The sequence below is a fragment of the Lotus japonicus genome, chromosome 3 (genome assembly GCF_012489685.1).
Source record: "Lotus japonicus ecotype B-129 chromosome 3, LjGifu_v1.2".
In the NCBI taxonomy this organism is placed as follows: Eukaryota; Viridiplantae; Streptophyta; class Magnoliopsida; order Fabales; family Fabaceae; genus Lotus; species Lotus japonicus.
Window position 1 is genome coordinate 90171871 of NC_080043.1, and position 12499 is coordinate 90184369.

At 34.7% G+C, this 12499-nt stretch overlaps 1 protein-coding gene and 1 long non-coding RNA gene across 11 annotated transcripts; one reads left to right on the forward strand and one right to left on the reverse strand.

Annotated features, from left to right (window-relative positions):
- The first annotated feature begins 334 nt into the window (after window positions 1-334).
- LOC130744988 (uncharacterized) lies at window positions 335-1108 on the forward strand. The gene has a single exon (XM_057597143.1). The coding sequence runs from the start codon at window positions 335-337 to the stop codon at window positions 1106-1108; it is 774 nt and encodes a 257-aa protein (XP_057453126.1).
- Window positions 1109-2871: 1763 nt separating this feature from the next.
- Window positions 2872-7873, reverse strand: LOC130747218 (uncharacterized). Of its 10 annotated transcripts, none has more exons than XR_009022348.1 (5): window positions 7626-7866; window positions 7134-7185; window positions 5854-5972; window positions 5454-5658; window positions 3885-4568 (listed from the first exon to the last, which is right to left on the reverse strand). It is a non-coding gene; the product is annotated as an uncharacterized LOC130747218 (long non-coding RNA). The 10 variants fall into 10 exon arrangements; XR_009022347.1 differs by having other exon boundaries at window positions 7134-7160; window positions 7432-7866; XR_009022345.1 differs by having other exon boundaries at window positions 7432-7866.
- Window positions 7874-12499: the final 4626 nt, after the last annotated feature.

Genomic DNA, 12499 nt, shown 5'->3' on the forward strand with positions numbered 1-12499 from the left:
TTACAGCAACGCCATTTCTCTCGAAGGAGAAAGAAAGATCACTGCGATATGAAGGAGATAAAAAAAAGTATTGTGATGCGAAGGAGAATGACAGTGGTGTGGTGTATGAGACTTGTGAGTCTCTTCAATTTCCATTTTATTATTTATAACTGCTAAGCTGCTACTACAAAATATAAATTATTAAACTACTCATCTAATTAATTTAATTATTAATATATTAACTAATTTATCTTCCTTTATAACAAAAAAAATGAACTAACTAACTTATAAATGATGAAAATATTATTCTAACACTAATAAGATGTTCGTTTATCATGAGTGAGGTAACAAGACCATGTTTTGGGCAGAAAACTGGATAGGAACTGGTAGTTTAGAACTTCGGTTTAGACGCTTATATAATCTTTCTTGTCAGAAACGGGAACCAGTGAAGAATATGGGTTATTGGGAGAATGGGGTGTGGCGGTGGTCATTTCGATGGAGGAGGAGGTTGCAAGGAAGGGAGGTGGGATGGTTTGAGGAGTTAACGGGGGTTTTGCGAGCTGCACAATTGGTAGAGAATAAGCAGGATAGCTGGGTGTGGGAACTAGAAGGGGGTGGCTCTTACTCAGTTAATTCTTCTTATGTTTTTTTGCAGGGACAAAACTTAGGTGAAACGAATCCTGTGTTCTCATGGATATGGACAGCACCAGCACCTTCCAACATAAAGGCATTTGCATGGAGAGTAATGTTAGGCCGCATTCAGACTCGGGATAATTTGCTGAAGAGACAAGTCATTCATACTGCCGCTGAAGCTCTTTGTCCGTTATGTGGCCGGGTGGAGGAATCTTGTTCCCATTTGCTCTTTACGTGCCCCGCTGCCTTGCTGATATGGTATGATGTTTATGCCTGGTTGGGTGTGTCCACAGCTCAGATTCCAGTTGGTGAGGTACACTTACTGCAATTTGCCTCAATTGGGAGTAATAAATCTCAAAAATTAGGTGAAGTTGCAATATGGCTGACTGTAGTTTGGTCATTATGGTGTGTGCGTAATAGAATTGTTTTCAGTGGGGTGAGCTACTTAAAGACCAAATTCTGGAGCAGGTTCAGCTTAAATCGTGGCAGTGGTTAACAGCTCGGCGGGTTGAATTTTCCTACTCTTGGTTTGAGTGGAAATCGAACCCACGATTGTGCCTTCTGTCATTGTGAGGTCTGAACTGTCATGGTAATGAGATTGCTGTTTGTGAGGGGAGTATATGCGTTTCTGATGTCACAGCAACATGAGCATTTGATATACTAATGATGCGTGGAATACATTTACACTTGTTGTTCAACTTTTATTGATAATGTGGCAGTGGTATATGGCTCAATGGACTCTTTGCGTGGGAGTATATTTTACATGTGTTGCTAAGTTCATATTGAGGATGGGACAATGGTTTATGGCTGATTGGATTCCAAGGATAGTATTAGGTGCACTGACGCTATGGGACCTGAGGATGTGGCTCTGTTCTGGATCACCATTATTGTATATGGATTTTATTGTAATTGACATCTTGGGGTTTCGCTTTGGCTCTTACAAATGTGTACTCTTTTTCCTTCACCAGGTTTTTCCCAAGGGGGTTTTCCTGGTAAGGTTTTAATGAGGCACATTTCTAAGAGTTTTCCCCAAGGTTGTTGGGTTTTTTATTGTTGTATCTTTGTATCTCTTTCTCTTTGTATTGGGTTGAAGTACCCCTTGTACTTCATTTCAATATAATTTTTGGCTTATCAAAAAAAAAACAAGATTAATCTCCATCTCCTGGTCTTGAAAGGTTTGACTAGCGAGAATTCACAGTTTATTGTCAAGTAAAAAAAAAACTAACATGGAATGAAATGATTGATCTATCAATATGCAATTAACATATATGGTGTGATGTGTAATTACTCATTTCATCCCTTTAATTATATGATTAATGAAGTACATTGCATAATTAGACATTTATTGTGCGACCAACTTCAGCAATAAAATTTGTCACCGTTATCCATTGTGGTTACACTCGCGCACTTATACAAAAAATAGTTTTGTAAAGTACACTCTTAGGCGAGGGGGTGGGGTGAGTGTGACACTTCGGCATTGTGTGAAGGTGATATATTCTATACTAGGATAGTAGCTCATTTCCGTGCAATGCACGGACGAGCAATTCTACGATTTAACATGATTAATTTTTTAACTTATTAAGATGAACAAATTAATCTACATACCAATAACTTGTAATCTTTTCAATTATATACTACGGTTGTTCTTTATGACCCATGAAAAAGTTTGAATTGAAAACACATGGTCATAAATGGATTAATCACATTTGAATTGAAATTTTCATATTTTATTTATTTATTATTTATAAATAGTTTTATTCGTTCATTGGGATGGGTTTAAGTAACCCTCCTATTAAAATCAACAAAATTTATTATCAACTTTGCCAATACATAGGTGAAAATAAACGATTGTTAACTTCAATAGATATAAAACATATATTTTTGCATTTTTTCTCTTTTTTTAATATAATTATAATACAATAACAATGTTACAAAATTTGTTGGAAATACACAAATGATAAAATGATAAGTCAAAGAGATACGTTAATGTAGAACCAAACATAACTAAACTAATTATAATTAGTAATACAAATAACATGATAATTTTTTATCAATCATCATGTTTATTGGCGTTACGTTCAACCATAGCATCCTGTAATAATAACTAAGTATATAATAAAACTATCACATCAATTTATCAACTGGTTACAACAACTATAGAAAGTAGTCACAAAATAGGCTCGTTTGATTCCCATATAAAAAAAAAAAACAGACATAGAGCAATGATATAATTGCTCTCCACATTAAACAACATGCATAGTTACAACAAATTCAACTTCCACGTGCATTTCCAACCTTGGATAGTTTTATCATTCAAGTATACATGTAAACACAAAAAGTACCACAATTCAAGAAAAGTCTAAATACGATAATCAAAAGAGATGGATCAAAGTTACAACTTCTTCAAGATAGATTGTAGGAGAATACATGAACCTTGAATCTATTTGGCTAGGGCATTTTCCATTAACTGCATCTTGTGAACTGCAATAGAATTACCAAGCCTCCTAAATTCAGTCCTATAAAAGTCAAACCACTTGCAACGCTAAAGAATTTTCCAATTGGTCCAAGATCCATCTAGAAGGAGAATACTTATTTAAGGAGGTAAGTATACGAAATATTCTTACTGGACACGATTGGGGAGAATCTATGTATTTGAATTTCACAACATAAATAATGCAAATAAATCAATACTAACAATGTATTAGTAAAGAAAAACACAAAACAAACCAAAGATTCGTTCCCATTGATAAGATCAGTAGTGATATCAAGCATCCAAGACAACTGCTTACAATGCATCTCTTCAACTTCATCATCAGATCCATCATCACTAACTACATTATTGTCTTCATCCTCAAACAATAAGTCATTATTGGCACGACTCGGATCTGCAGCGGCAGGACAAGATGACCAGTGTTGGTCCTGTAGTGAATCTCTCTGAGTTACACATCATATATTTTGATGCTACACTTGGATTCACCTTCATAAACAAAGCGAATCATTACAATACTTCCCTGAATTTGGTGGACTGCCCACAACTTCGAAATTCCATGATTATAATAAAAAACCACCTCATATAACTAATAGGAGTGTAAAACTCCAACAAAAGCTCTCACGCAAATAAAGAGTGAATGTAAAGAAGCCAAATTTTGTAAAAGCCAAAACGAAAAAGTACAACAAATAGAGGCTAAAACTCACACCATAAACACAAAGGTTAAAAGAAAAAACACCCAAGTGCAGCAGACACGATCCATCGAGAAAAGAACTTTCAACTCTTAAGTTTTAATATTCCAAAATCACATTCAACCCAAATTTCATTCCTGTGATTCTCAAGTTTTTTTATAAGCGGAAACTGTATTCAAAGCTAGCACAAGTGGTGCTAGAACCCAAAATATAATAGGAGTACAAAAGACAAGGGATCAAGGGGACAAAACTAAGGCCCCATAAAACAGGAAAAGAATGCTATCAGCATAGGTAAACAAAAATTCTTGTCAGACAACTACTCAAACAGTTCTATGACTATTAGGTCCCAACCAAAATAAGCCAACATACAAAAACCAAACCAAAGTATTGATTAGAGCAAACCATACTTTAGTCTTCATCAAACCTCCAGCTTGATGCCAAAATCACACCCACCTTTGAGGAGTAAAAATGTCTAATATTGGAAATGTAGTCCTTATGGTAAAATCGAGCAGACAAAGTTGTAATCGATCCCTTATCCGCTACATGCTTCAATCCAAAGGTCACTTGATAATGGCCACCGCAGCCTCATAGTAAGTCAACCAATTAGGATCAACATATCAATAAAAAGCTAAGTAGATGGACAAAAATTCCGGTTTCACAGCACAAGACCACGAACAGAGTGGAAAGAGCCAGAACACTCATATATCTGCTCCTTCTATGGTGCAGATGAAGCTCACCAGAATTGGAATTTAGCCTGATTGCACCATATGCCAAACCTGTATCAACGAAACAAAAGCACCATAACCAAATTCCCCCAAATTCACCCCAACACCATAGCAATAAAGCAGTAGCTCAATTACTGGGATTCAAACATATTAAAGGGTTTGACTTCCACTTGAAAAGAGAGAAATCAAAACCTTTTGTTTTTGCTTTCAACCACAGGCACGATTTGAATTGAATTAACTCTATATTCGAGATGGTCCAAATCAATGACAACCAAATATCCCACCCAACCCTTTTGCCACGTGCATTGCCACTCATTAGAGAGTGCTGGATGAAATGTGGTGATGATAAGTATATTTCATGAAAAGGCTTTAAAATAACCCTTGTCAGGTATGACAACTGAGTAAATACTTACTTTCCATTCAAAACATATACAAAAGCACATAGGAAAATAAAGTGTTAAGAACATACTCAAACACAACATATAATTAAGAACATAAATCTAAAACTAAAACTAATAAGAGAGAAAAAAAACAGCAAGTTACAACATTAGGGAGCAGAATCTGTGACACCATTCGGTCAAAAAATACCTCTTATGAATAGTGCTACACAAATCTCGGTATTAGAATTCTACCATAAATATGGAATATCATGGTAGATTGCAATTGTTCAAATAGAAGTCATATGTGCAAGGACATGAAATAGACGGGGGCCAACTGGTTCAGAGAGTGCATAGTAAAGAATACACAACACTTAATAAAAAAACTAAGTTAAGAGACACCTTCGTGAAGACAAGATGCACTAATTAAGAGAAAAGCAAGAAGATCATAGCCTCATAGTACTAAAAAGAAAATTATTCGCCAATCAGGGGAACAAAATTAGTAGTATTTCTCCATATACATGTTGAATTAAAACACTGAAGAACTGAATAAACATACCTGCTAAGTTTTTGAGTTCAATATAATAGGTAGCTCCAATCTGTTTGCAGAGCTCCTCGCCCTAGTTATGAGCTAAAGCCAACAGTTTCCACAAAAAAATACTGCATGTTGAACTCTAAACAGGTAATAAATGAAGATACTTGCTCAGAAGTGACAGGCACCAGGCCAGGATGATCAGGCAAATAGTGCTTGTCTTCGCGGAGATCTGCATTTTCACCATAAACACTTACATATCAAGGTACATAAAATTACTACCATAATAGAGAAATTTATTTAACAAAACACTTAGTTCTTTGAAGTAAGAAATGAATCAAGAACAAACTGAGTGGTCAACCAAATCAGTTTTGGATAATGCAAACTATACTGGTTGAAGTGTTGGGCAGCGAACCAAACAATATACCTGTGGTTCATATTCAGTTTAGCAAATTGTACACAAAGCATCAGTTGCAATTCCTCTCTTCTAGAATTTTTCACTTCCACTTTAGCTCACCATTTAGCTCCAGCAATGAAGATGCTAGCCTACACAGATGTAGCTTTCTTAGTAAAAAAAAAAAGAATCAAAAGTGAAAGAAAACACAAAACCAACGGCAAAACTCAAGGTATAAAACTTGCTCCTGGAAAATGAGAAAAGAGACGCGACAATGACTCTTACAAAGATGGTGACCTTCATATTAACAATTACACTTTTGCTTACCCTCATGATAAATCAATCTTTGACATGGCTATCATAATCAATCAATAGAAGTACTAAGCACTAACCTTATCTTTTAATGGAAATTTTGACAGTCTATCTGATTCTGGTAACCGAGACTTAACAATAATAAAAGTTTAATAGCACCAAAAACTTCAATGGAAGATTTGACAGAAAATAAGAATTATCATCCTAAAACCAAATGTGCCCCATCCAACATGATGTGCAACCCAACTTAAATGAAATACAACATCCCAAACTGTCACTTCACATAACCTTGTTCTGATCATAGTTACCAGGTACTCCTTCCTGTACTATAGGTCCTATTCTAGTGCTGCAACAATTTACAGTGCCCTTATAACTTCGGGAGACACAATAAAGAAATCAAGAATGGCTTTATATTTATTTTAAAACTCTAAACTACCACAATATATTAAAAATGAAACTTAGGGATTAGGAAAGGACTAAATAGTTAAAGAATGAATACAACAATATGTTAGCTAGCTCTATAGATCTTCAAGACTCACTTCAATACAAAGGTTCCAAAGTATAGAGGAAACTAACTTTAGGAGAGGACAAACAAACTATAGAGGTAAATGACTAAATTGTGAAAGACTAAACACAACCTAGAGCACAATACCCTTCACCATTTCCCTCAACCTCTACCACCATAGCCTGTCCACATCAAACCATAACTCACACCCCCATCTCCACCAAACCAGAAAACACAAATCCAAGAACCTTAGTAGGACCTTCACCAACACCTTTTCTCATTCTCCAGCAACCAAATCACTTCTCTCTTCCAAGAACTAACTCTATCCTCCATCTCACTTAATGTGACTTCAAGACCATCTTGAATGGATCTAAATCATTCTTAGATGCAAATTAAGGGAATAAGCATTCATGTGATCATATAGAAAAAGCTTTAAACCAAGAAAAAGTATAAAGGGAAGGGAAATATTAAATAGAAATCGTTTATTTCCTCATACCCCATGTGCAGCAACCTCCAACATGATCTGATCCCCTCATCCACAAAGAAAGCTATCAGCAAATATGAGCCAATAATGAAAAAGATGATATTGGATGTGATGCCAATATAGAAGGATGTGTGAGCTTATGTATTGTATGCACTATAACATTGACATCCCCATAACTATTATTGAGGTTTCCCAGTACAATAAAAAAGAAAAAGGGTAAAATCAAATAACTCATTCATCTATGTATCAATGAATTTCTACCAAAAAAAATGGGAAATTGAATTGAAAGAAAACAATAACAAAAACGTACCTCATACACTAAAGCTCCAGAGGGGAAGACATCAGGGTAAATGAACAAACAAAGGGGTATTTATAGAGATTGCAAAGGGAAGAGGCCATTACACTATCACTCTACAGCTAGTAGGTGATTATTTAAATTTTAATAGGGTAACTATTTGAAGGATGATGGAAGTCTGTGCTCAGAATTGAATAAAAGAAGCTAACCTGGCTGTTGCTACACGATTGGCTCCACCGTTCCATCCCGTACAGTCCTCATCTGACATAACCAGCAACGCCGTACAACGATGAAGTGTGTCCAGCGATGATATCTTCCATGACCTTCTCTTCTCCTTATGGTCCTCACCTAATCCGATCCAAGGGTGACGAAAAATCTACAGTGACAGCAGCCAGAGAAAGAAAGCGTGGAAGCAAACCTTGCTGACATATCTTTGAGTCAGAACAACTTGAGTCAAAAACTTGAAATTAAATAATTGAATTGTGTAAGATTAATAAATAATTATTTTGATTTTGTTGGGTGCATATCTTACATTGACTAACTATATATATGATAAAGATAATTAACCCTTATATATAATTAAGAAGACAATTCTCATATTTTAATTAAGCGTTTTTGGGTAGAGTTATCTAGGTCTCTCATTATTTAGACGTATATCACATATCACAAAAAAAAAATTATAAAAATGTTTATTTTTGTTTGATGAAAACATAAAAAAATATTCATATTATCCACAACAACGTCAATTAACCGTTTGCCAATTCCATGTGGTCCAAGACAACGAAAGGCTCCTAAAAATATAACTTTATTTTCTAGTTGGGAAAATTCCCACTTCACTACCATTCCTTTCCTTTTCTTTAATATTTCAGTTTTATAAAGATGTAAATCTATTCGTGAAACCGTGGCAGTCGTCTCTCTCAACTAATAGTTTTTTAGCGTTTGAACTTATATGTTGACTCTTATATAAATCTAAATTATCTGTCACTAGATCAACATTGTTGATCACTAGCAATTCTTCTTCCATTTCCTCTCTTCTTCTTTTTCTCCTCTCCTAGGATAACGAGCATAATGTTGAATGTTGCTAGTTGTAAAATGGTTTTGAAGTAACACAAAATTCCTCATAACTAAATATATATATTGTGACATGGAGACTGTACTACTGGACAAATGTTGCATATACATTAAGGTGTGCATAATACTTTAGTCTATATATAGTGCAAGTAGCTTATAACGTTGCTTAAATCGAAAGCCAAGTTGAACGGCACACAGAAAATTAGTAAACCTAATACTCACTCCACTTCTCTGTTGATAAAGACAACATGGTTTGTTTTTGGTTTGTTGCAACTAAAACTAAAAGCATGCACATCCAAGGTTATATGTTCATGTTGAGACCAACTAACACAACGCACTCTTTACTTTCTTCTTATTTTATAATTTTAGGCTCAATCACATCTTTTATTTTTCTTTTGAAATATTACTTAGATTCTGTACCAATTTTTTTGTTTAAAGATGTGATTGTTTAATTTACCCAAGGATTGAATAGCCACGTCTTAGGTAAATTATAACATTGTCTTCATATATAGATTTAAATAAAATGTTGGTGTGATTTTCAATATATTTATATCTCAATCACATTGCTTCAGTGAGGATTGACGATTTAACTAGTTGGGGTAACACTCCAAATCATCGGCTGTCTTGGGCTATTGCTTACCCATCTTGTATGGAAGCCTTGCTGTTGGGCTGTTTTGGGCTCTTGCTTACCCATTTGGGCCTTTTCCTATTCACTTATTCTAAGGTTGCCTCCTCTGTCTCTCTCGTTCTCTTGCTCCGTTGCTCGCACGCACAGAGTCTCACCGCACGGCGGCGCGGCACCGCAGAGGGAGAAGCTCCTAGGTAATTGACAATTGATTTTGGGATTGATCAAATTAGGGCTAATTATGTACCATACATGTATATTTCTATTGATTATTGAACCTATATATTCTGAATTTATTTATGTGAGGCATCCATCCTTTTTTCTAGTATTAGCATCATCCTTTTTTCTATTCAATTTGAATTAGTTATTCCTCTTTGTAGTGAACTTAGTGGCTGGCTATTTTGTTTAGTATATTTTGATTTGGCATTATTATTAAGCTTTGATCACTCTTCTGTGTTGTGTTTACAGAGTAGACTGTTCAACCCTCGTACTCACCGTCATTTAATTACAAGTATCGTTCTCTTATCTGATTATTCGAATTTCGACGCACGATTCAATTTTAAATGATTTGGGATTACAGTTTAAGAGTTTTTATAAAATGAATCTTTATCACTAATTAATGACGTTCTAGTTACTGTGTGACACTCGAGAAATCGGGGCGTTACACATGGCAGGTAACAGAAAAACAGATCTGCAAGTCATCTAAAATTCTCGACAAATGCTAAGGTTGTAAACTTACTTTTTTACCCTTAAGTATTCAAAATATTTTTCTTTGAAGGTCTGGACTCATGAACTCGTGGTTCAATGACATCATGAACAGGTTCAAGTGAACTTTTAACAAAACTAGGACCATCATCTAATTCTTGCTCCTACAAAAAATGAAAGGATTCTTTTATGATGTGATGTGACTAAGGGAATCAACAGAAAAATATAAAACAGATCTGCAGGGCAGGTAACAGAAAAACATATCTGCAAGCCATCCAAAATTCTCGACAAATGATAAGGTTGTAAACTTACTTTTTTTACCCTTAAGTATTCAATATATTTTTCTTTAAAGGTCTGGGCTTATGGATTGGTGGTTCAATGACATCATGGATTGTATCAAGTGAACTTTCAACAAAAGTAAGACCATCATTTAATTCTTGCTCCTACAAAGATGAAAGGATTCTTTTAAGATGCGATTAAGGGACTCAACAAAGAAATAAAAAAATAGATCTGCAGGGCAGGTAACAGAAAAACAGATCTGCAAGCCATCCAAAATTCTAGACAAATGATCAGGTTGTAAACTTACTTTTTTTACCCGTAAGTATTAAAAATATTTTTCTTTCAAGGTCTGGGCTCATGGACCGGTGGTTCAATGACATCATGGACTGGTTCAAGTGAACTTTTAACAAAACAAAGACCATTATGTAATTCTTGCTCCTACAAAAGATGAAAGGATTCTTTTATGATGCGATTAAGGGACTCAACAAAGAAATAAAAAATAACAGATATGCAGGGCAGGTAACAGAAAAACAGATCTACAAGTCATCCAAAATTCTCGACAAATGATAACGTTGTAAACTTACTTTTGTTAGCCTTAAGTATTCAAAATGTTTTTCTTTGAAGGTTTGGGCTCATGGACTGGTGGTTCAATGACATAATGGAATGGTACAGGTGAACTTTTAACAAAACTAAGACCAACATTTAATTCTTGCTCATACAAAAGATGAAAGAATTCTTTGATGATGTGATTAAGGAACTCAACAAAGAAATAAATAAAAAAACAGATATGCAAGGCAGGTAACAGAAAAATAGATCTGCAAGTCATCCAAAATTCTCGACAAATGATAAGGTTGTAAACTTACTTTTTTTACCAAGTATTAAAAATATTTTTCTTTAAAGGTCTAGGCTCATGGACTGATGGTTCAATAACATCATGGACTAATTCAAGTGAACTTTTAACAAAACTAAGACTATCATCTAATTCTTGCTCCTACAAAAGATGAAAGAATTCTTTTGTGATGCAATTAAGGGACTCAACAAAGAAATTAAAAAACATATATGTACGACAGGTAACAGAAAAACAAATCTGCAATTCATCCAAAATTCTCGAAAAATGATAAGGTTGTAAACTTACTTTTTTTTAACCTTAAGTATTCAAAATATTATTATTTAAAGGTCTAGGCTCATGGACTGGTGGTTCAATGACATCATAGACTGGTTCAAGTGAACTTTTAACAAAACTAAGACCATTATATAATTTTTGCTCCTACAAAAGATGAAAGGATTTTTTATGATGCGATTAAGGGACTCAACAAAGAAATAAAAAAAACAGATTTGCAGGGCAGGTAACAGAAAAACAGATCTACAAGCCATCCAAAATTCTAGACAAATGATAAGGTTGTAAACTTACTTGTTTTACCCTTAAGTATTCAAAATATTTTTCTTTGAAGGTCTGGGCTCATGGACTGGTGGTTCAATGACATCATGGACTGGTTCAAGTGAACTTTTAACAAAACTAAGACCATCATCTAATTCTTATTCTTGCTCCTACAAAAGATGAAAGGATTCTTGTCTGATGCGAATAAGGGACTCAACAAAGAAAATAAAAAAACATATCTGCAGGGCAGGTAATAGAAAAAAAGATCTGTAAGCCATCCAATATTCTTGACAAATGATAAGGTTGTAAACTTACTTTTTTTACCCCTTAAGTATTCAAAATATTTTTCTTTGAAGGTCTGGGCTCATGGACTGGTGGTTCAATGACATCATGGACTCGTTCAACTGAACTTTTAACAAAACTAAGACCATCATCTAATTCTTGCTCCTACAATAGATGAAAGGATTCTTTTATGATGCGATTGAGGTACTCAACAAAGAAAAAAAAACATATCCGCAGGGTAGGTAATAGAAAAACATATATGCAAGCCATCCAAAATTCTCGACAAATGCTAAGGTTGTAAACTTAGTTTTTTTACCCTTAAGTATTCAAAATATTTTTCTTTAAAGGCCTGGGCTCATGAACTGGTTGTTCAATGACATCATGGATTGTATCAAGTGCACTTTCAACAAAAGTAAGACAATCATTTAATTCTTGCTCCTACAAAGATGAAAGGATTCTTTTAAGATGCGATTAAGGGACTCAACAAAGAAATAAAAAAATAGATCTACAGGGCAGGTAACAGAAAAACAGATCTGCAAGCCATCCAAAATTCTAGAAAAATGATCAGGTTGTAAACTAACTTTTTTTACCCGTAAGTATTTAAAATATTTTTCTTTCAAGGTCTGAGCTCATGGACCGGTGGTTCAATGACATCATGGACTGGTTCAAGTGAACTTTTAACAAAACTAAGACCATCATCTAATTCTTGCTCCTACAAAAGATGAAAGGATTCTTGTATGATG

Bases quoted from the DNA above. Each gene is read 5' to 3' on its own strand.
- LOC130744988 (XM_057597143.1), top strand. From the start codon at position 335: ATGTTTTGGGCAGAAAACTGGATAGGAACTGGTAGTTTAGAACTTCGG.